This window comes from Uloborus diversus, chromosome 8 (genome assembly GCF_026930045.1).
Source record: "Uloborus diversus isolate 005 chromosome 8, Udiv.v.3.1, whole genome shotgun sequence".
Taxonomy (NCBI): Eukaryota; Metazoa; Arthropoda; class Arachnida; order Araneae; family Uloboridae; genus Uloborus; species Uloborus diversus.
The window spans coordinates 97,828,281-97,854,174 of NC_072738.1; the positions used below are offsets into that span (position 1 = coordinate 97,828,281).

At 33.2% G+C, this 25,894-nt stretch overlaps 1 protein-coding gene across 1 annotated transcript; it reads left to right on the top strand.

Moving 5' to 3' along the window:
• Nucleotides 1-1,048: 1,048 nt before the first annotated feature.
• LOC129228504 (dopamine D2-like receptor) lies at nt 1,049-17,608 on the top strand (the record flags this gene model as incomplete). Its single annotated transcript, XM_054863183.1, has 4 exons — nt 1,049-1,167; nt 5,969-6,342; nt 10,741-11,181; nt 17,388-17,608. Coding segments are annotated over 4 exons (1,155 nt in total), but the record flags the coding sequence as incomplete, so codon positions are not given.
• Nucleotides 17,609-25,894: the final 8,286 nt, after the last annotated feature.

Genomic DNA, 25,894 nt, shown 5'->3' on the forward strand with positions numbered 1-25,894 from the left:
GAAAGAAAGTACGCAGATATAATAATAACAATGAAAGTAATACTACTATTACAGTAATGCACTGTGAATTACAGGTACACATAGGAAGCTCGTTTGTGACACTTAAATTCAGAAAAGAAAATTCCAGTTGCCTGAATATGCACTAAAATTGTTTTCATTAAAAAGTAAGTATACTGAAATGCACTCCGCATCCAATCTGAATGGGTTTCGCTCATAATATTCGTTAACTGTAAATTTGGGAACATCTTAGAAAACAGATTAGGGGCACATTTGGGAAAAGATTAGGAGCACATTTGAGAACAGATTGGGAACGAGTTATGCACCCTTTTAAGACCATCGCTTTTTCTAAGTGTCAAATTCTAAGTAAGTATCAGTTGGTAAGATCTCTCAATGTGATGCCACTGGATACCTTGCTACAATAAATCGCTGTTGACTGGCGCCGCCATTATAAAAGACGGGCATCCCTGGTGAGGACAGGGAAATGGACAGTTCGGTGGGAAAATCAATAGGAATGAATATATTGCCGTTACTTAGTAAAAAGTAGATATGGAGAATTTTAACTAGAAATGTTTGTAAAATTATCAGAGATGCAGTTTGTTACTAGAAATGTTGGTAAAATTTTCAGAGATGCAGTTTGTAACTAGAAAGGTTTGTAAAATTATCAGAGATGGTATTGTATGCAATGCATCAGACAAATTTTTTAATCTTTAATCTATTTACCATTAAAACAATAAGAAGTCGTTATGGAAAAAATGCTACAAATATTTTTTTTAATTAAAATACTGGGTATTTATCAAATCTTTCACTGGATAAAGGAAATTTATATATATATATATATATATAAGGGTTTTTTTCAGGCCTTATGTGGATATACAGTTTCATTAGAGTTGGAAATATGTGTTTAAAGCAAAGGTTCTGAGGGTTTGACATTCAAAATCCCCCTAAGCAAAGTGTCAAAGTACAAACTTTTATGCATATTATCTTTTCTACCTTACTATTATGCGTACTTCTTTGTATTTAAAACTAGGTAACTAGTTAATGACTGTTTATTTTGCAGGTAAACGTTGACTGGGAACTAAGCGAGACCTTGTGTGACTTTTACATTGCCTTGGATGTTACGTGCAGTACAGCTTCTATATTTAATTTAGTTGCAATAAGCATTGACAGGTACGGGCAAAAACGTAGAGATTTACATTTGCATAAATAACGCATTTACTTATTTCAATGCATTTACTTCTTTTATAAGCTTTGTTAAATGCTCTGTGTTTGATATAGTTGCAAAAAGCACTGAAAAGTAACAACTGAAACTTTGTAATTAATATTGAGATCAATAATGCATGTACTCGTATAGGTATATTTTAAACTAAAACGAGCTGAAGTGTGCATCACATGAATTCCTTTTACTCCAATTTAATATAATCTCTCCATTACTTGCAATTTTAATGTGATTCAATAGTTTGCTCTCTTAATTTCACCAACAGTGAGCAAACTGAAATCAGATTTTAAAAAAAAAAGTCCACCAAATTGGTCACCAAGTTGGCGACAAAACGTGGCGACCAAAAGGCTGGCGATATATCGTCAAGTGTCTGCCAAATAATTACACCACTTGAGTTTACTTTGAAATTAACAATGATTAAACCTCCTCAAAAAAAGGGGGCAAAAGACCCCTTTAGAAACACCCGAATGCAACCAAAAGGGGAGGTGCACAACTAGAGCTCTCTAGGAGTGTACGCTCCAAATTTAAACTTTCTAGGACATACCGTTCTTGAGTTATGCGACATACATACGCACATACGTGCATACAGACGTCACGAGAAAAGTTGTTGCAATTAGCTCGGTAATTATCAAACTGGATATTTCGCGTGTCTATACGTTGTTAGGCACTTATCCAGGTTGAGTCGAAAATTACTTCCTTTTTTGTAAAAGGAATTAAAAATATATTTATTCTGAATTTAAATTTCGTTGCATGACAATGTATGGTAGGAAAACAAAAACGTTCGAAAATGCTCCTGAGACCATTCCTACTCATTCTTTTGTGAAATGACCCACGAAAATCAAATATAACTACTGCTTTCTCCTTTAATCTCCACTTTTAAAGGGATGGTTCCCCTTATTTCTTTTCAGTCTTCTACAGTCTCATGGCCATTTTCCCCATGGAGGGGATGGTAGCATTGCATTAACTGTTAACATTTTTCTAAAGTCATAGTTTAGGCCAATGGTAAAAAATTCAAGAACGTAAATCATTTTAGTGAGAAGAGAGGCTTAAGGGATTTTTTTTTTTTAGTCCTACGATATTTTTAAAAATGATAAAAAATAACTTTTTTTCGTTTTTTCTTTCTTTTTTTCTGTAATGTTTGCACTTACCTTTTCGGTGTTAAACTGGGTGTCAGTATCCCTCATATACTGTCGTGGGCAGGTGAAAAGCAGTAACTGCAAATCTTTCTTTTTTTTTCTTTTTTTTTTTGCGATTTAGTCACCTATTGCACATTAGTTTTTGTACAAGTTTACTTATTTGGTTTCCACTGAAAAGAAAAACACGAAAAAAAAAAAAAAAAAAACCCGTCTAATTCCAACATATTCCTCTTGTTGTTGTTGTTGTTGTCTTACGCCAGCTAACGTGCATTTTGGGGTGTGCTGCTTCAAGTTTCCAACTGTACCGTTATTTGGTGTGAAGTCCGACTTCAACAGTACACTCATGCCATAAGGTCCCGTTTGTAGGGTAGGCAACCACTCACAGCACAACACATTCACACACAGAAAAGACTAGGACAGGAAAGAGGAAGTAAATCTATGCCCGGGCCGGGATTTGAACCAGGGACAGAGTCATCGCAGTCAGACTCCTCTGATAACTAATCAAAACGCATTTAAGCAGATACTGCCGGTTACCTGCCCACGACTGTATAATAGGGTGGAACGAAAAAAACAAAGTTTTTATTTTCGAATCGTAATAGTGCGGAAAAGTTGCGATTGGTGAAGACTTACAAAACAAAACAAAAATTTAAAAAATCGGATAATATCTTCCGATCCCGCAACGAGCCTGAATATTTCAAAAAATGGAAAATTTCGTATTTTCTTAGTGATTTTTCAAAAATTTTGTTTTAATGTTTCTTTTTAAGGCTCTAAGACGGAAAAGTTTCGATTGGTAAAACCTTCAGAAATAAAAGAAAAATTGAAATCGAATAGTACCTTCTGATCCAGAAACAAGCCTAAAAAATCGAAAAACTTGAGAATTTCATGATTTTTTTTCCCGAATTTTTAACATTTTTGGTTCAATGTACTTTTTCAGGCTACAAAACGGAAAAGTTACGTTTAGTGAAGACTTCAAAAAAAAAAAAAAAATCTTTTTGAAATAAAACAATATCTTCCGATCGCGCAACAAACCTACATGTTTGAAAAAATGTAAACTTTAAGCCCTTTTTCAGCTTTTTTTTTAAATTTTAGTTTAACGATCCTCATAAGTTCGTATGAAATACTAATGGAAGAACGTTTGTTTATAAAACAAATGTGATATTTTAGTATTAGCCTGCCTGTGATATTGTCCACATGGCCCTTTAATCCCGCCAGTGTATGCATCTAATATACCCCATTAGCGCCTCACGATCTTGAATTTAAGAGCTTTTTAGTTGACTTGTGTCTATAGGTATCTTACTTAAATGAATAAAGCAGTCGTGCTGTCATCAGTATTTCTAAATGTTTCTAATGTGCGTGTGAAGTCGATTTGCTCTGCTAAACGTGTTTCAATCATGAATAAATCTTTGCAGAAAAGAATTACGAGAAAGCCCTTTCAGTGCCCTATATTTGGCCACCCGATAGATTTGCCAACAAACAAGCTCCCTACTTATGAAAATGTACTTCAAAGTTGCTTTCAAGAGAGATTTGAGTTAGTTAGAAAAGTCAATAACACGAAAGTGAGTTTTTCCATTGTTAAGGACATAGTGGCGCAAAAAGTTTAAATGTATCTTTGATAAGGCCTCGATTCCTACAGTTTCCCTGAAAAGAATTGCTCAGCTCATGGATATCTTCTACAAAAAATAGCTCAATTTCATGAGATCTTACAACCGAGACAAGGATAAACCAAATTTTAAAGAAAGGATTGATTAATTTATATTACACGACCATTGCAATGGGCAATTTGTTTATAACATTTCATTGAGTTGCCTTTTCGCAATCTTTTTCTGCATTTGGATGGTGGAACAACTGGCCGAAATTCTTTTTCTGGACCAATAGGAGAATAACTCAGAGATTGCGAAAAACTGCCAGTAATAGATTTTCAAGCAATTGACTGTACAATTCCAGATGTAAACAGAAAGTGCTTGAGCAAGGATCAAACATATCTTTTAGATATATCTCAGGCAATAAAGGGTGGCAATTGCACAAATGATTTGTCAAATCGTGACCCCGGCCCACTCTCACATTCCAGATGGCTCACTTGTATACACAGAGATTATTAATTGGAACACGACAAAGCTATCTTCTCCACCTTTTCTTCGAAAAGTTCCTAACAAAGACATTGAAAATCTTATTGCAACAGGCACTATACTCGACTGGGATATAAAACTATTCCCTTGTCATACGCAAGCTGTCAAAAGATGTGTGAAGCTAGTGACGGAGGCTTCGTTCAAAGTGTGTGGATTTAAATCAAGAGATGGCTACTAAGAGCAACATTGAAATCTAGATCAATTACGCCCAAATTTTCCAAAAAATCTGATTATAAATTAGCTTCAACAAGTAACACTTAAAACAATAAGACTTGTATACTGGGTTGTAAATTTGGTAAATATTTTATAACTTTCCATTATTTGAAAATGTTTCATTGTTGTAAAGAATGATAGTTTTGTATGTTTAGAAGATACCTTAAAATCAAGAAATAAATTAATGTTTATGTGTAATATAGGGTTTTTTTTTAAAGGCTTTTCCCTGTAACACCGGGGAAAAAACAAGAAGAACAATTTTATTTTTAATCACTAAGAAAAGATGAAATTCACCCGTTTTTTTTACTTTTCATGCTTGTTCTTGGATCAGAAGGTATTATTTGATTTCAATATGTTTTTTAAAATTGCTGAAGACTTTAACAATCGTAACTTTTCCGTCTTAGAGTATTAAAAAGAAACGTTGGAGCAAAGTTTTTAAAAAATCGCTGAAAACATGAAATTTTCCATTTTTTCAAATTTTTAGACTCGTTGCGGGATCGGAAGATATTATCCGATTTTAAAAATTTTTGTTTTGTTTTGTAAGTCTTCACCAATCGCAACTTTTCTGCACTATTACAATTCGAAAATAAAAACTTTGTTTGTTTCGTTCCACCCTACTGTATAAGCCCCAATTTATTAAAAAGCTTTCCAACTTTTCTTTTTTTTTTTTTTTGTATTTTTAAATGGTTTAAGTCACACGCTTCAAACGAGTCGCATTGCGGACGTTCAGCAAAGATCCTCCCTTATTAGTTATATTTCTTTAAATTTCATTTACATATATAATCAAAACTAAGAACTATATTAAGTTAGCTTATAACACAACATTACTCTTATTAATCATTCATGGGGATGTGCCATAACTGTTGTTTATCACTTCTAATTAATCTCGCCTAATCAGAAGCTGCAATTAGCTGGATATAGATAAATAAGTAAATAAATAGATACGGTCAGATTTTAATAGTATAAACCTTTTTCTTTATGAGTTCTAATACTTTTGTTTCTGCTTCATTAAAAATTACTCGAGGGTTTAAAGATTTTTTGGAAGTGGAAAGGTTTTTTCTAAGTTGTCTATTTAGTGAAAAGAGAAAAAAGCTTCAAATTAAAGAATGGAAAAGGTTTAATCCATAAAATTTGTCGTTTGAGGAAAAAAAAAAAGAAAAAGAAACACTGAGAAACAAATGTTTACCAAAATTGTGCTTTACAGTAAACAGCTAACCACTATAGTTGATAATGTTATTAACAAAATATTTCGTAATTTATTTTCTTTTCTTTCACAGATATATCGCCGTAACGCAACCCATCAAATATTCCAAGCACAAGAACAACAAGCGCGTCTTCCTCACCATTGTCATCGTCTGGTTAGTGTCTGCGGCGATTGGTTCACCAATCGTTCTCGGTCTAAACACTTCACCAGAGCGCATTCCGAACCTCTGCGTCTTCTACAACTCAGACTTCATCATTTGTTCTTCACTAAGTTCATTCTACATACCATGTATAGTCATGATATACCTGTATTATAAAATCTTCAGAGCTATTCATGAGAGAGCAAAGAAAGCCCTTGGTCAAAAAGCAGCAGCCAGAACAAAAAATCAAACCGAAAAGAATCTTGTAATAGAGAATAAGTCGAAGAAAGACCATACAGAAAATTCAAGTAAGTACAATTTATATCTTGAGCTTAAGAGTTTTGCATTCAAGATGATTAAAAACTAGAAAGTCGCACGTCAAGATATAACGAGTGAAAATTGTTTCAATATTTGAACGAAGCAATTGCCTGTTTGGTGATATTTTGATAGTTGACATTTTAAACCTAACTCCAGTGGATTAACCCTAAACTCCAGTGTATATCGTTCATTGTTGACCACTTTTTCGTTTCTTCACTCCACTGAAATGACACAGTCTTACCTTACCAGTAAAACAGTTAAGGTATTAGATTCAGTTCAGCCACGTTAAAATACCTCAATATAAATAATCCTGACTCTACAGAATAAACTCTACAAAATAATCCTGTACATCAAACATTACCAAAAAATGTTATTAAATTATCATGCCGTGGTGCGAATTTCATTGTTGATGACGTTAGGAGCGTTACTCATCATTCGCTATTATATATATTAGGATACTGAAGTAACTACCTCGCAGCTCTTAGCCGGTATTTTTAGTCTGATTATTTCAAGTGTTGTGTCCATAGAAATAACGACCTCGTAATAAATATGTAGTTTCTTTAAAGTTACACAAAACAAATAACAACCAGAAACGGATAAAGAAATTTATATAACTAAATATTTCATGTTTTTTTTTCTTATTTTTCATTTATTAATTTTGGAGTAAAATTTAATCTTGATATATTTAGCTTACTCCAATAAATAGATGAAAGAAGCATCAACATATTGAAAATATATATCAAAACAAAAGAAAAATAAATAAATAACTTTATTAAGATCCAAAAATCAAAATCGTAAATAGGGAATTGTCTGTGTGTCACGCCAAAAAACTCTTCTAACGGATCGTTCGTAATCTTCAATAACTGAGGTGGAGAATATCGGCATCCAACTCGGTTTTTGACTCTTCCAGACAGTCTATAACAAAGACGAAACTGCAGACTCTGTATGACATAAATATACCGTAAAATGGGGCTACTTGGACCTGAAATTTCATACTTTTTGTGAGTTTTACACTGAATGTTTTGTTAAACCCATAATGTGAATTGATAACGTTGTTTTTACCACTTTTCAAATGTTCTGTTACCACCTTAAGTCTTTTTTAAACAACATTTTTAAATCTTTATGTTTTTTCTTAATATTTATAAAAATTGGGTTCAAGTAGCCCCACGCTGGGGCTACTTGATCCCACTCAGCAAATCCATTTGAAAAAGCTGTAAAACAGGTGGTGCTATCAAGAAAGACCAATGATTTGAAAAATAAACTCAAAACGTACATTCTAGTGAGCAAATTGTTTATATAAATTGCAAATTATTTATATAAATTAATGTAAAACAATGTATACATAAAAACATATTTTTAGGCATACTTAATTTCTCAAATAGAAACATAATCTAACTACAGCTAAAACCAATTGAAATGCTCGTTATTTAAACATTAGAAAGAAAGAAAACCCACAATTTAATGGTTTGGGTAGATTTTTTTCCCTGATAGGATTATTTAATACCTGCTCTTCCTCGCTACTAAGTAGTACAGGATGCCCCCCCCAGGCTTGTTTTGTCTTTTAATTTCCATTTTAGAGTTGATGTACTAAAGTCAAAATGGGCTGATTTCACTCTCTAAGACAATTCCCCGGAATTATTTGAATTTGAACACAATTGTAATTTTTCCTCTAAATAATATGCATTATTTCCTACTTTAAAGGGTTCTCTTTTACTTTCACACCCTTTTTATCCCCAGATCTGCAAATAACGGGTATAAATAGTAACTAACCTCTTTATTTAAAAAAATTACAAACCTTATTTAACATAATTTAGTGACGAAATGTGGTTTAAGGCTGTTTGATCACTGAGTTACATAGGACCAGGACGGATTTTAAACACTTTTTTCTGATGGGTTCAAGTAGCCCCTGGAGGCTCAAGTAGCCCCATTTTACGGTATTACATGCATACAAGTAATACATTTATGTCATCAGGTATATGAATACGCACTGTAAAAAAATTCCGAAACGTTACTGGGTATTTCCGTGTCACGTTTCAGGATTTTAATAGTTTTTATCCACTTCCTGGAAAAATTAAGTATTCTTGACAAAAAGTTTCCTGAGTTGCTACAAGTCGCAAGAATGCAAACTTTTCACTGTTGTGAAAAATATTTTTAGCTCCCAGTTTAAAGATTAATTGAGCGTATTTATAAAGTGTATCTATCGGCTGTACTTCAAGTACGGCCCGTCCCTGCTAATTAAACTCCCAAAGGGAGCGAAAAAGTGTGGACTGCATTGCTTTGCAAGAACTGCTGGCAAGTAAAATTTTCGTTATTTACTTGCAAATCTGGCATAGCTTTGGCCATGTTTCAATAATGCTCTTTTAACTTCCTTGATAAATCAGAATGATGCCAAGATATTATTTCCACGGACAGGGCTGGTGTTAAACGGGAAGATTTCTGAATTTTTTAGGAGGCTTCCAGGATAATATGAGGAAGGTTACTGAATTTTACCGGGAAAAGTTCCTGGAATTTACAAGATATGTTACTGGCAGATATTGGGCACATCAGCTGCCCATTATTTTCCAGTAACGTTTCTGAATCGTTTTTACAGTGCGTGTATTATATACGTGTCGGCATATTACATGTATTCTTGATTACATGTATGACTTAAGGGAGGTAAATTGCTGCTTATTATTACACATTATTGAACCCAATTTTGGATGCTTTTGAAATTTTTTTTAAGCTTTGTATGTCTATAGAAAATTTTACGTTCCCCAAATGGAAGCTCGTCAGGACCGCGGAGAGCCAAGACGGGTCTCTTGTCAGTTATGTTATGTCATCTGGTCCCCTCCCGCTTCCAAAGAAAAGAAAAAAAAGAAAAAAGGAAGAAAGGGGGGAAAAGAAAAGGTAAAAAAATGAAGGAAGGGGGCAATCAATACTGCTTACTAGAAAACAATCAACTCTACTTATAGTGCCACATTAGTAAATACCAAAAGAGTAAATTTAACTTAATTTTTACGTTATCTCTTATTCGGAGTCCTCCCCGTTTTTCTTTCTTTTTTTCTTCCTTTCTTATCTTTCTTTGTTTTTTGTGTCAATGTCGCCGCCGCCCTCTCTTCCCAAGGCCTGGCCCCTAGTTTCCGACTAGGCTGACATGGCGTCTTGTCGGGCCAGAAGCTCGTTGCAAGAAAAAAAAAATCAAGTAATTTTAATACACATTATTGCTGACAGAGCTACGTAGTAGTTTGCAATATCTAATTTTCCTGACTGGCTGCTCACTTATTTTGTTCTCGAAACCAATCGAACGTTAGATACTTCCAGCAGAATCTGACAGGTTCAAGTTGGAACAAGTTTTTCGTGTGCTTTTTTTCTGTTGAATCAAGGCTTTTTTTCATGTAATGAATCAACCAGGGCTACTTAGTCTGTTTTAAATTGTAAAATTTTAAATTTTGTTTTTTATACTGAATTCAGATTAAATTATCATAAAAATGATGTTTCTGAGTTTGCATTTTGGAGAACGAAACATTCCTATAAGCATACAAAGTTTACAAATTTCCAAAAGTGTCCTCCATTTTGGCCATTACACCATTGTACATTAACATATGTAGAATTGATAATACGGTATAAAACTGTAGTGAATTAGTTCTCAAATCTCCATTCTTGGTACAGGGTGTCCAGGAAAAGACTCCATGATTTCAAAATGAAATGTCTCAAAAACAAAGGCAGATGTAGGAATAAAATAAGTGGTATGATTATTGGAAAACCCATAAAAATCATGCACAGAAACTTGAAAATTAGTAACACAAATTGCCAACAGGAGCGCTGACGCTGTAATTGCAATAGAAATCCCCATAAATAGGGCTGCGAAGGGGTTAGGCTCTTCAGCAGTTGTTTTGCCTCTGAGAAGTACTTACGTTTACGCTAGAAATTATCGTCCAACTCCTTCGCAGCATTATTTATAGGGACTTCTATTGCAATTACAGCCTGCAGCACCCCCTGTTGGCAATTTTTGTTATTAATTTTCAAGTTTCTGTACATGATTTTTATGGGTTTCACAATAAACGTACCTTTTATTTTGTTCCAATATCGACCTTTATTTTCTGGATATTTAATTTTGAAATCAGGGAATCCTTTTCTGGACACCCTGTATCCCCTCTTCTATATTTCTGAAGCCTATAATTATAGTTTAACATTCATTACTTTTAATATGATTCCGAACTATGTTCCAAAAATCGAACTAAAGTTAAGATATTATCTTATGTATGAATAATCCAAACAATAATCTACACAAGTGTAAATACATGCATGTAAAAACGTGCTAAAAACAGTTGCTTCATGTGGTACTAAAAAACAAATTAAACATTTGGATTACTAGGGATTGATTTTTTTCTTTTCTTTGTTTGATACAGATTCGAAAGAGGATACAAATCAGGTCACTACTTACGGTAACAGATTGACTCCATTGGTAGAAACAGACGAAGCCAGTCAAATGTACGATGAAGACGACGAAGAGTCTCCTCCAATGGACAAAGACGAGTGCCAAGTTATAAGTAACATTACGGTATCCAGTTTTGAGAACGTGGGACCCAACGCATTTAGAGAAACAGAGTTTAATAATCCCCACGTACAAACTGAGAAGACCTCGCTGCCTTTGTTCAAAGTGAATGGTTCTGCCGTGGCAGATAAAGCGAGTTTTAATAATTCCGTAGCCGGGTGTGCCATAAGTCAATGTAATACAAAGAGAAATCTTTTGAAAATCGTAAAACCTCAAAAAACCAAGAAAAAGAAAAGGGAAAAAAACGCTGCCAGGAGGGAAAGAAAAGCTACAAAAACGTTAGCTATTGTTTTAGGTAAGTCTTATATCGGTATTGTGGATAATATTCCAAAAGGTTTGCTTACTGAAAAATGCCAGCTAATGTTAATCTGCAACAATGTTCATTGAAATTACATACAGTCGTTCCGGTCAACTTTTTCCAACAATTTTTATATTTTTTGCCTGCCCATTACATAACAAGTTAGTTTTATTGCATTTGCTAGCATGAAAATGAAACACCTCTCCCCCTAGTATTGTCTAGTTGCTTAAACTTAAGAAATCATATTTTGATGTAATTTTAAAGTGAATTAGCAGTCGGGTTCAGGGCAATCCTGTAGCTTTAAAGCGTTAACTAATAAAATACAATGACCCCAAATGTACGGATTTAAGATCAGCAACCGTTTGCATCAATACCTGCAGTTGAAACCTGAATTTCTATACTGCTGGAGTAAGACTTTAAGTTTAACGATACTATTTACGTAAAAAATTATAAAAAAAACTTGTGATTTTAAGTTTATCGTTTTCAAACACGAAAAAATACAATGACATTCGATGTGGTACAGTCATAGAAAAAAAAAACGAAACAATCGATCGTATTCATAGGCTATTGACACTAGAGACACGTGTTAGGTGTTATTGTTTCAGGAATAAAAAGTTCGACATAATTATGTTAAAAAATTGATGTTAAGGGGTAGTCTTCATATTCAAAACGAGCATCAACTGCAAATTTTTCAATGATAACCCCCTTTTTTCATCACATACGAAGTTTTGTTTAATTCGATCCGCCGTTAGAATCGAGTATTGAAAAATTCCTCTCGTAATGTTAAAACGTATATTGATATTTTTACACATAACTAAAAACTAGAATAGGCACGGCAAAGATTGTTTTCTTACTTAAGATATAAATGGATCCAATAATAAAAACATCATTTACAACACCTAAAATGTAGTTTTATTTTTTTTTACGAATTATTTTAATATTTTCTGAAAAAAATATGATCTGAAACCATATTAAATTTTAACAGAAAAACAATCTAGAAGCGCTTATATGTGGAAATCCAAAATTTGAGCTCAAAATATTCAGTAGTTTTCGCGCTATGCTTAAAAATTCACTTTTTTCCACTTTACGGGACCGTATCCTTTTTAAAAACGGAAATTATGAAAGTTGGTTTCTTCGTAAAAAAAATTATTCAACAAAATAAGCAAACCAACTGTAACGTGGTTTTCTACATTAGAGTTACGTCTATAATTTTTTTAAATGCATAAATTTATTCGCTGTCTCTGCAGAAGAACAACACAATATTGCAACCGTAAGTTTTTTGTTGATATCGTTCAAACGTCAATGTGTAAATAATGCGAAACACTACTTCATTGTCTAAAAAAAGAATATTTTATAGAACTTCCAAAATTAAAAACTGCACCTCAAATACTTCTCTTATTTTTTTCCTTTTTTTTTTCTTTCTGCGTTTAGCCACTGCCTTTTGTAAAACAATAACTCAGAAAAAAAATTAACATGCGCAACCTTTTCACAGAAACATACAATAAAACCTTGCTAGTCATGTTGCAACAGATAGTGTAGAATTATTGGCTCTTCCCGGTGAGAATTTGCTAAAAGAAAAAATTATTGCCTTGTCTAAATCGGGAAAAAGTGTGTAGAAATAGCCAACAGTGTGAAGTTTGGCCTTGAACAGTATCCAGATGGGTTCAATAGGTAATATTTGCTTTTAGATAAGTTTACTGGTTTTCAGATTTTTTTTTTTTTTTTTTTTGTAAAGTGTTTGAATAATTTTCAATGTGTTAAGATCTAGGAGAGGAAATGTCAGTCGCAGTAGTGGGCCGCGTGCTTTGAGCCGTATTCTACACGAAAGTAGCAGTTCCTAATTGTGAACTTTTTTTTTTTTTTTGACTTCGTCAAAGATTTAATTGTCCGTGCATTTCATATTAAAATTTATTCTCGCCAAAGACAAAACTTCAAATTATTTTCATCTTTTTTGAATAACATGGAAAAATATCGACAAAGAAAGAAAGTTGTAACAAAATATTGTTATCAACTACTGGATGCCTATCAAATTAAATGCATGTTTTTTAGAATCCAATACCTGAATATTCGGCTCCAACTTTATGACACCTGGAACTAATTCTATTTTTTTATCTTTCCTCTATTCTTTAATACACAACGGGTCACAATGAGGCCCACGTCTTCATTGCTATGTAAGTGCGGGTTTGGTTACCCCAATCGATGGCTACTGTGAGTCCTAATAATAGCCACACCAGTCTTGAACTAGGTTTAATCGAACAATGAAGCAGGTGTCATGTGATTGAAGCTTGAGTGCCTAAAAACTGGTGGATGAAGCAAATTTATCTCACCAGTGAGATGCCGTAAACATACAGCAGATTAATTTACTTTACCTACCAGTTTATTCGCACTCTCAGCTTCAATGAGTCGACTCCTGCATCCCGCACGGTTAGTTCCTATTCTATTGTGCGAAATCCGCATAGCCTCTGGACAGATTAACCCGTCTGGCGGGTATGCTTCGTGTAGTATTGCTGTAGGTGCGCAAGCCTAATTTCTGATACTATAGAAAATGTTCGTTTGTAAGTATATAGCGCGCGAAACAAAATCAAATATTGCTAAGCTTTGTTTGCAAGTGAAAAGTTACAAAATCGGAGAAATTACAAGAAGTCTGATTTCGGTTCACCTCGGTTTAAGCTGAAATAACTTTTGTCTTTTTAAATTACGGGTTGGAACATCTCGAATCTCGTTGCTAGAAACAGCGTTGGGAAATTACTTTCCTAAATTATTTTTAAGAGCCATTACATGTTTAACTAAAGCCGCCGATTGTGTTATGCTGTTTTAATAATACCACGCATTATGATCTTTCGCATCAAATTTGGATTTGAAACAAATTCTCCTTTTTTAATTACAAAAAAGTCGCTAGAAAAATTACTGTGTTTGTCCACTGTGTTAATTCAAATAACCAAATTCTTTCCAAATAAAGTTCGAGTATGAACGGTTTGCTCATTAACGGGTAGTTATATTCTTCTGTTTCTGTTTTATTTTTTAGATTGATACTTCGTTCATTTTATGTATTTAAAGCAAATTTTCACGGAATAAAAGAACCTTGCTTCTCTCGAGTCTCCAATCAATTTAATGTTGCGTCTTCCAACGTTGTGAGGTACATTTTTTATATTCTCGTATGCGATGGCCCAAACTTCTGCCAATGTTCTGCGAAATTAAAAACGCGCAATTTCATTTTACATCAAAGACCTTCTATTCATTCCAAAATAAACCTGTAACATAAGTGCAATACATTTATCAAACGTATTTACAACAGGAATCTAGGTATAAGGTTGGATATTTACATTTCTATGAGGCTAATTTGCTGAATGATTATATAAGCAATCCAATAGGTTCATATTAGAAAAGGCAACGAGTTCCATTACTTTTAATTTGTCATTGTTCGATTTATTAAACAACGATCTATACGATGGACCAGTCAAACCCATCCGTCTTATTTTTCCTTTTTTTTTCAAGAAAAAAAAAAAAAAAGTTTTCGACCGTAAATCGCTTTTTGGCGCAACATTATCGGCCAAGAAGTATCGAATTACGGAAAAAAAAGAGAACTTTAAAAAATCATGAATTGAGCTGGATAATCTCGATCTTTATGTTTGTTTACTACCGTTACTTGATAAGCAGTGACCTTGAAAGAAGCATTTTCAATGTGGAGACGGTCCCTAAAACGTTTTTCGTTAATAACTCCTTTTCTACTGCACAGAATACAGTGAAATTTCGTATCCTGGCTGTATTTTGCTGTCTTAACATAATTATGTAGCCAAAAAAAAAGGGGGTTTCCCATTTGAAAATCAAGAGGATGCTAATTTTGCTTTGTATATGGTCCCTTATCAAAATTTTACCTACGTAGTTTTAAAGAAGACTTTAAACCAAGTCGGATGACATTTTCTTTTCTTTCTAGCATGTATAATGGCGGAATAATTAAAAGTGTCTGGTTTTTTTTTTCTATGACTGTACCAGTTTTTCATTAAAAAAAATATAAATGAAAAGAAAGCTGCTTTAAAGTCTTGAAGTGTTTATCAAAAGTTGAATCTAAATGTAATTTTAGAGTAAATGTCAGTTTATGTTAATAATTTAATATATTTTATTAAAAGGGTAACTAGTTAAATCTAACTAAAATGTAAAAAAAAAATGAGCAGATCAAAATTAGAAATGCTCCTATAAATATTAAATTTCACTCTGACAAAATATTTTCCCCTTTTGCAGAATATCTCGTAACTGCTCTAAAGTAACACTTTTAAATCAAAAACTATGTTTAAATTGAATGATTAATCTGAGAATAAATATGATTGCAAGAAACAGTAACATAAAGTATAAATATAAAAGTGTAATAATAAAATATGCTGTTAGAATAGCATAAAGGGATCAAATTTACCGGCACAAAATGAATGAAATCAAAATCGGAATTTTTAGTTAAACGAAAGCCTATATTACCTACGAAGGATGATCTTTTTCCTGCGGACAAACTGAAATATGATAAAATAAACTTTGGCAGAAAATCCAAATTACGAGTTGTACTGTAGTAAAATAAAGAGGCATGTATGGATATGAAACGGGAAAAGTCTTATCTATTCCCTGATCAATAAAACTAATCATTCCCGCCCCGTGCGATAACGAAATACTGAAAACTAAACCTAATTTGGACAGAAATGTGTTAAATTTTTGTTATATTTAGAATCTATCACTGAAAATCAAATAATTTTCAGATTTAAACTAGTTACAGCGTTGGAGTTGTGCTTTATGAGGAAATATATAATTCCAGCCTAAGTAAAAATTCAACGTACCAGACGCTCACAGAATATCTGATTTAGATAACAATTGAACTGAAGTTGAATCAGATTTGTGCTGCTATCTATTATAAGTACTAACCAGACTACTAAATAGAGAGATTTGATTTATATTTTATGCCGGTAATGCAGTGGTAAGTATTGAATCAGTGTCACATTTACTGTCTTTTTAAACTAAAATCTAAAAACGCTTTTAGTCACACAAAAGCTGGAATTTTTTTCAAGTTGAAACGACTCATCGGATAATTATTATTTTATAATGAGTAATTCTGCTTCTTTTTTTGTAATATAATGATTTTTTTCTTACAGTAGTTATTCACTCCCAACTACGAACATGTTTTAAAATGAATGGTAGGTAATCAACAACGTTTTGCCGCACAAAATTATAATAATTTTGTACGTGAAAACACTGTTGCCATTTACTTTTCCGCACAAAGGTATTTATTTATTACGTGTTAATGATACCCGCACGGCTCTGCCCATGGTAGAAAATTAAAAGGACATTTGCTTCGCCATCCATTATTTACAAATAATGGATGATGAATTTCTCGCCAATTTGCTGTGTTAATTTGCTCGCCCATGTTATGTTAGCTTCCTCGTTCATGTTATGGTAATTTGCTTCTCCACGTTATGATAATTTCCTCGGTAAAATATTATCAAAATTGGAATAGAAAAAGAACAAAATCAATTTTTCGAAAAATCACTTCGAAGTGCTCACTCCTATGCTACGAACTAATTTTGTGTCAAATTTCATGAAAATTGGCCGAACGGTCTAGGCTCTGTGCGCGTAACAGAGATCCAGAGAGACAGAGATACAGACTTTCAGCTTTATTATTAGTAAAGATTAGAATAGTTTTTAATTGAAGGGGTAATTTCCCTTGTTTTTATGCACTATTATTAACTTTATATTATGATATTTTAAAAGTATCTAACCTTACTGTAATTGTTTAATTAGACATTTAAAAATAAAATCTACACTTATAAAGATTTAAACATTGACTTTTCTGGTTCACAAAATAAAATTTTCACTATTAATTAAATAAAATTAAAATCAAAGTTTTTTCATTTGTAGTAATTAGCAAGCAATTAAAGTGGAGTAAAGATACATGAAAAGCTTTTTTTTCTAAATTTAATTTGATATGGCATGGTAAAATTTAAAAAAAATTCAATTAAGGAAGGGCTAAAATATTTTTATTCCATGTTTCCATCTTTTTTGTAACGTTGTATTTTTAATGCAGATAAGTTTTATTTTTGTTTAAAATGTTTGACAGAGACATCACGCTTGCTGACAACAACGTGAAGAACGTGATTTCCTGAGAACTTTTAATGAACATAGTAAAGTAAATCTCTTTTATTCAGAAGATAATTTATTATTTTTTTCAGGTGTCTTCCTCATATGTTGGGTACCATTTTTCACGTGCAATGTCTTGGATGCCATCTGCATTAAGCTACAGAATAACGAATGCCGCCCAGGAGTCACCACATTCCTCTTGACCACGTGGTTGGGTTACATCAACAGCTGTGTGAACCCAGTCATTTACACCATTTTTAACATGGAGTTCCGTAAGGCGTTTAAGAAACTCTTGCTTGGATCGTGCAATTGAGTAACAATGATTCGTGTATCCACAAAATATTGCCTTTGTAAAAAGCTTTATTGGATGTTACGAAGAAACCACTTTGCAACTGGAGCTTAACAGAATATTCGTTTTTAGCCAAATAGGGTTACGGGACCAGTAACAGACAGGAGTCCAGTAAAAGACAGTCGTAAGTTTGCGTTTAAAAAATACGAATTTTAGGCGGGTAAAACTGATGTTGCTGCGACCCATGAATACAAGCCAATTATCCAGTACTATGAGAGAGAATTTCATGAGCCAGTTGGTATTTACGAGGGAGTGGCGGAAGTAGTAGATTAGATAAGTTATTTACGAAACGACTACCGCAAGTTGAACATTTAATTAAGTAGCAAATCAAAGAAACGAGTTGTAAAACTTTAATCATCAATTTCTCATTTTGAGCTCCACTACAGATACCACGTTTGAGCTTATCACGGTAGAGTTATACTCCTTCGTCTTATTTTAGTGATAGGGGAAGCTGCTGTACTCACGGAAAAAAATTACTTTTCAATTTTTGCTGGTCCCCGGGAATGGATAATCGATCGGAAAAAAATTCTGCCAAAATCTACAACTTATCATCTAATTTGGCAATTTTTGTCAGGTGAAAATCTCAAAGCTTTCAACCTCAAAAAAATTTCTGAAAATCCATCTTTTTTGTCCGTGGGTACAACAACCCGTTCACCCCACGGAAGGTGCCTTTGTACCCAGGGACATATAAAAAAATAATATATAAATAGGTCTGAGGAACTCAATTATACTCAATACATTTTCATAAGCCATTTTATATTGAAATACTTTAAACATCCATTGAAAATAACATTAACTAAAATCTCCTACAGAAATTAATCTTTGAAAATTAACCCCTTTCCCTGTTTTTTTCCCTTTTTTTAATTTTCATTAATCATTAACATCAGTGAACTCTTTAAAAAAGTTATTAGTCCTAAGAGAGTTAATGACGTTATGAATAATTAAAATGTTTTTAAACAAAAAAATAACTAGATTCATGATAGTATGGCTCTCTATGTATCTGAATAACAACTTCAATTGATATGCAAATTAAAACCTTTTACCAAAATTAACCCACCACAAAAACTCAGTTTAGATTAAACAAACAAAAATCTAGAAAAATTGACTTCAAATGAAAACAGGTGGGATTGACGGCCTGTAGATCCTACAACAGGTAGGGGTTGCTTCAACACCAGTACAATATCTATACCTTCAAGCCCTAATTCAAATTCATCATCATTGTTGAAAGTAAATTTCGGACGTTGATTACAAGGCACTATTTTGAGGTACTTCACATTGTAAAAAGACTCATGTGTGACCCAACGAGACTAAAAATTGTTGTCCGTAGGTACACATGATTGTGTGTCCTTGTGTACAAAGGTATGCCATTTTGGTTTTGCAAGACAGTCACAGGACCACAGTTTTACAACATTAAAAATCAGAAACAAAATCTTTAAAATATAGGGAATCATGATACCTACAACAAAAATAAATAATACACTCCACGACGGACGGAAAAAAAAAGGAAATTGCTCAGTTTTTTTTTTACTTAGACCCTACCAAAACCAAAAAAATGTGATAGAATCTTAAGTGTTCGTTTAATGGCTTTGAAACTTCTTGGGGTACTGGAGGGGGCTGTGACATACACGTTGCACCCCATAAAGATCTCTCTCGACGATATCCGGAAATTCCCCACCAACGTCCGTAGGTACAACCGTCCGTGGGTACAGCATCTTCCCCTACAAAAGCGCATTTTGTACTGAAGTACATGATTTAATACGGTTTGAGTATGTTTTTTTTTTTTTTTTTTCCAATAACTTGCATACACACAACGATTTACAAATTGGTCCAGTATATTAAGTCAATTGGGGTATTTAAAACTCTTTCACTTCTACGTCCTACATAGCCGCTCATATTTGAGAAGCGGCTGCATTTTATCTTGCTACGGTCGCTTTGGGATAGCGAAAGTCAAGTGGAATAACTTCTTCATATTGTAGGTACATTGCGCGTTTTTCGTTCATATGGGCAGCCGAATCAAAGTGAACTGATTAACATTTTAAAAGCAAATCAGTAAGTATGTTGTGACATTCAACGCAAAATATACATTGTACAAAAGATCTTATTCCATTGAATTACAGTAATTTTTTATGCAGAATTTAATTGTGTAATAGAATTCATGAAATAAAATTTTTACATTTTATATTGAATCGTCTAAAACATGGTAACTGTTTGATATTTAAAAAAATAGCATGTCAATCAGTTACCATGCTTTTATCGATTTCTGTTAAATCATCCCTACTGTTTTTCAGGTCTTCAATCTTACCATTTAACTCAGCTTAACAATTATAATAATCCAGGGGGAAATATCTGCTGTAGAATATACATTTTTCACTGAATGTCACGAAATACTTACAGTTTTGCTTTAAAAATTCCAGTCTGCGCATTATATATTTGTGTTAAATATCACAAATACTTACTGTTTCGCTTCAAAAATGCAAGTTTGTGCAAAATGTATTTTGCGTTGAATGTCACACAATACCTAAAGTCTTGCTTTAAAAATGCCAGTTAGTTTTTTATGGAATGACCTTTAACTAAAACCAAGGCGGCCAGAGAAAAGGCGGGCCCCTTGTCAATAATGTCGCCTGGCCCCTCCCGCCCCCTGTTCCGAAAAAAAGGGGAAAAAAGAAGAGAAAAAGGGGAAATAAAAGAGGGGGTAGAAAAAAATCAAAACTGCTTACTAGAAAACAATTAACTTTATTTCAAGTGCCGCAACAGTAAATAACAAAAGAGGAAATTTTACTTAATCTCTACGTTTTTCCCCTTTTCTCTTTCTTCCTTTTTCTTTCTTTCTTTTTTTACTTCCTTCTTTTCTTTCTTTTTTTGTGTGTCAATGTTGCCCCCTCTCCCAAGGCACGGGACACTAGTTTCCGACTAGGCTGACATGGTCTCTCGTCGGGCCTGACTAAAACATAAAACAACGATTTCGTCAAAAGGTGAACTGGCTATTATTCCGTAGACTCTTCATGCTTCAATAATTTTACCACTTAACAATAATTAACATGATATTTCAGAACGTATATCGGTGATCCAGTGATGTACAAAGTGGTTTCTAAGTGAAGAAATAAGCAACTGTTAAGGTAAAAAAAGTAAAGAAGCGTTAAACGAAGTCGAAGGGAGAAGATTCGGATTTTACATGAAAACCATTTTTTCAGAACTTAAAGATCTTACTGTCAAAATATTAAATATGCTATTACAAAGTATACTGAAAGCATTTAATATTCGTTCCGATGTAATAATTGTAAAAATGTTAATATTTCCATATCATATAACTATGTATTTTCAATAAAATGCTGTTGCCAACGATAGCGACGGTTCTGTATTTAATGATTGTATATGTATACATAAAATGTGAGTTTATTTTCATGTGTTATTTATATCTATATTTATGTCTCTAAATGTATTATAAATTATGGAAATTACATTATTGTATTTGTATGAAATACATCAATAAATATAAATTTAAAACATTATTTTTTTCGTTTCGTTTGTTTTATTCTGGTTTTGTTCTTAAGCTCCCCAAACATGCCACACCATTGACTGAGCGTGTGTATTATGTGTTTAGACTTTAATTCAAGTACGGCCCGTCCGGATTGATTAAGCAGCCAGCGAGAGTGAAAGTGTCAATGGACAGCTGCAGCTTCGCAAGGCTCGAATTGCAGACAAGGAGTATGCTTGGTTTTTACTTGTAATTCTGTCTTAGCTTCAGTCATGACTGAATTAATGCTTCTGCAGCTTTTTTAATAAATCAGGAAGGCTCTAATCAATCACAATGATCCTACCTATTTTTTTTTTTTTTTTTTTAAGTTTCCAGAGTCATGACTGGCTTTAACCGGAAAGCTTTACAAATTCTTCAGAAAGTGTGAAGGATAATTTCAGAAAGGTTACTGTTATTTAACGGAAAACGTTTCTGGCTTTTTCAAGATATTTTACCGGCGAAAATTGGGCACATCAGCTGCCTATTATTTTTCAGTAACGTTTCTGAATCTTTTTTACAGTGCAGTGTTTCCGAACATGTCTCTCTACATGCGACTTGTGGTTACATAAGCTATGATGCTCCCCTGATAAAGAAGGGGCCAGTAAAAAAAAGTGCGATTAAAACTTATTTTGATATTTATATTTCAAAACTTAACAAAATTTAAAGGGGACCCGCATTATAATCTGGTAAAGAGGCATAGTAATAAATGTGGAATGCCATGATTCTCGGACCCGCTGTTGGGAAATTTACTTAAATGTCCAAACGCAGACGACACAAAGATACCCAGCGCCTCAAATGATGTGTGTTTTTTTATTCTATTTTCAATTGTAAAATAAATATTTTTTCCAAATTTGGTGGTTCTACACTGTAAAAACGATTCAGAAACGTTCCTGGAAAATAATAGGCAGCTGATAGGCCCAATTTCTGCCAGTAACATATCTCGCAAAAACCAAGAACGTTTTCCGCTGAAATTCAGTTACCTTCCTAAAAAATCCAGAAATATTCTCGTTTAAAGCCAGTCGTATCTCTGGAACATCAGAATCGTCAAAAAATAGTATTGCAGCCATGGCCAAAGAGAAGCCAGAATTGCAAGTACGTATAAAGCATCTCGATTGCGATTCTTGCATAACTACGAAGTCCATACTTATTCGTTCCCTTTGGGAGTTTAATCAGCATGGACTAACTGTAATCGAACTAAAGCCGAAACATCTTATAAATACTCCCTGCTAATCTTTAAACTGGGAGCTAAAAATAATTTTTGCAACAGAGAGAAGTCTGCATTCGGACAACTTGTAACAATCAAGGAAACTTTTTGACAATGATACTTGATATTTCCAGGAAGTGGATTTAAACCATTGAAATCCTCAAACGTTACATGGAAATACTCAGTAACGTTTCGGAATTTTTTTACAGTGTATTTGGTGTTAAATTTATATATCTAATTGTTTTGGATGCAACGACTGTGCCTTTGACGCGGTGATTCATTTTTGCAGTAAAGATAAATTTTTATACAGATACCTGCTCGCTCAAAACCTCTGCTTGTTCTTTTCACTGAATTCGTCTAATTCTTTAATTGGTCGTTCAGGTATTTCGGTGTCCGAAAAGTCAAATTTTAAGTTAATTATTGAAAAACTGGTCATCCGTTTAGAAAAGAAACATTCCTCTCCTTAAATAGCAACAGCCATTTTTTGCTTCAATATATCTTAATTGTCTTAAAGATAGTATTAACTGATCAAGCTCGTTTTCTGGACATTTGGTCATCACTGAGAAGTGTTTTTCCGATAATAGCATTTGTTATCCACATTCTTTTATCAATGTGTTTGTATTATATCATACTAGAAGCCCGTTCCAACCTCGTTCGGGTTAAAAAACTGTATATCTTTAAAAAAAAATATTATGAAGGTACTATTTAAATTGAAAATTTATCATAAGCAATAATTTTTTCTTTCACTTGTATAAGGTTTGAAACAAATTGATTCATCTCATTTTCAGATCAAGAGAAACCAACATATAATTCTCACTGAACAATACACTCACCCCGTATGTAATGTTGCATTATAGTATAGTATTGTGGTATAATATAGTATTGTACGTTTGATGATGGTAATGGAACAATAAATTTTCAATGGATATTAAAATCGCTTAAATCGTAAAAGAAAACATACGGAGACCATGGGGATGCTAGGAATATGAGCCAACTGATCTGCATTTATTGCGTTTTCCAGTTTCACCGGGGTGTGTCGAGAAAACGTAATTTGCATTTCTGGTTTTCATGTACCAATTATGTTTCAATCTAATTTTTTCGTTGATTCTCTGCGGCGGTGGCAAACATAAGTTCCCTGTTGAGTGTCTGCTTCATTCACAAATTTTGACTTTAATTTTCATATCGCTTGACATTGAACGACAATCAAAGTATTTCTGCTGACGCTCTCCTTGCAGTATGTCGTCAAAGAAATCTTTTTTAAATGTTTGCAATGAAGCAATAAAAGCAATAGGGTTTAAAAGTTGAAATAAAAGTAAAAATAGTTGTAAAAAATCATCTGAGTTTAGGATCGGAGTCAGGAAATCACATGTATGAATTAAGGTTATTTTCCAAGATATGTCGCCGTCTATGAGACCGAATTCTTTTTATGCTGCTTGATAGGTTGTCAGAATCTTTAACTGTTAATAGACTTTGTAAATATGTAGGACCACGAAAATATTTCAAATGAATTCTCATGTGACCGAATTCAGATTAGCTATTAGACTGAATGTTGTATATTCTATTAGGAGGTGAGTCTTTTTCAAGCTCGGAATGCTTTTTAAATGATGTACTCGTTTCCATCGTTTTCAATTTCCTTCTGATAGGGTATTTGTGAGCTATATCATTTTATTATGCTTAAATACGGTCATCATGAAGAATAGTTTCACAAATAATTTTATCTATTTTTTCCTCTTCTTCGTCATATTCTTTCCTCTTCTTCGTCATATTCTTTCCGGTCCACTGTTTTTTGTTCGTTGTTGTTTTAACTCTTTGAAAATACGGTAATTGTGTGCAATTACTCTTTCATTTAATAATTCTCTAAACTAAATGCACTTAATTGAATGCATGCATAATTAAAAATTCCAGAAACATGAATTATTATCATCTATCTACACTACTTATAAATTCGAAAACTTATTTTCCCGAAGCGAATCGCAGGTATATTTTATTTTATTAAATTTTGAAGCTTAAACGTTATGTAACTTTAACCAATATCCTAGGCTGAGATAATGCGAGAAACTCGATCGTCGGCAGCCTCAAATACAGGAAAAGGTTCCGGCGGTTATACTGCTGGCATCCCGATATTTTTATCTTTTACATTCGCCCTTCCCTCAGCTTTCAGTTGAAAGGAGAACCTTTAACCACTTTGTCACTGGGATTACAGAGTAATCGGGGTTCGTTTTTTCGTATATAAGAACAAAACAGTATGAAACATGAACTGGTAGCGAAGAGAATTAATAAGTTTTAAAAAGTAGTATAAAGACATATATGCATAATATATAGGCTATGTAACTCAGTAAGATTGCACCTTTCACATAGCGAAAGAATTTTTCAAACAGGTGCAGTGGTTCCGTAGATGCCCTCGAACATATAAACACACAAAAATCCGCTCTCTCTCTCTTTATAATACTAGTATAGATGATCACTTTTACGTCACTGTTTGATACTTTCTAGAAGTTTCATGAAAGAAACTTGGAGTATACGATTAACTACTGGAAACTGAGAAAAGGTATATCCTTAACTTTAAACCAGTTTTAAACAGAATGGAATGGGAAAAGTGAACTTTTTTCTTTCGTAGTCATGTGATGGAAACACTACACTGAACTTACTAATACTAGCGACACGTCCCGACCTTGCTCGGGTTAAAAGCGATCTATCTTTAAAAAATATTAAGCATGTACTTTTAAATTAAAATTTAATTGTAAGCAACACTTTTTGTTTCGTTTTTATGAGGTTTGAAGCAAATTGATTTACCTCATTTCCTGATTAAGAGATACCAACGCATAATTAACACTGAGCAATATAATCTTCCCAAATGTAACGTTCATAAGAATTTTTCATTGAAAGCTGTAATTACTTAAATTGAAAAAGGAAATATGCAAGGACCGTAATGTTGCAAGGAATATGAGACAACTGATTTACTGCAGGTTATGTAAGAAAACACTCTAAGTCGAAATCATTTTATTCCGTAGTGATTTTAATTGGAGTTGAGTTCCAATGCATAGGTTAGACAAATTAAAGTAGCGCAATAAAATTATTGGGATATTGCCATAATTTTTAAAATCATTAGGATAAGTCCCGGGGAGTTGAGGTAATTAAGGAATTCTTTTAGATGATGCACAGCGTTGGTGGCAAAAGCTATAGCCCTTTTGCATGTCCAATGCAATTTTTTGACAGTCTTGGTTTCAGGATAAACAATGAGGATCGAATAACTCAGAGATAATTTCCCATTTCATTTATTTTGATAAGATAAACGAATACTAGTGAAAGTAATCGCTTTCTTTTTGTTTAAAACACTTTTAAAAAATCCGAAACGTTATTGAGTATTTCCATGTAACGTTTCGGAATTTCACAGGTTTTTATTCACTTCATGAGAAAATCAAATGTATTTAAAAAGAAAAAAAAAAAGTCACCTGAATTGCTACAAGATGTACGAATGCAGATTTCTCACTGTTGTGAAAAATATTTTTTGCTCCCATTATAAATATCAACT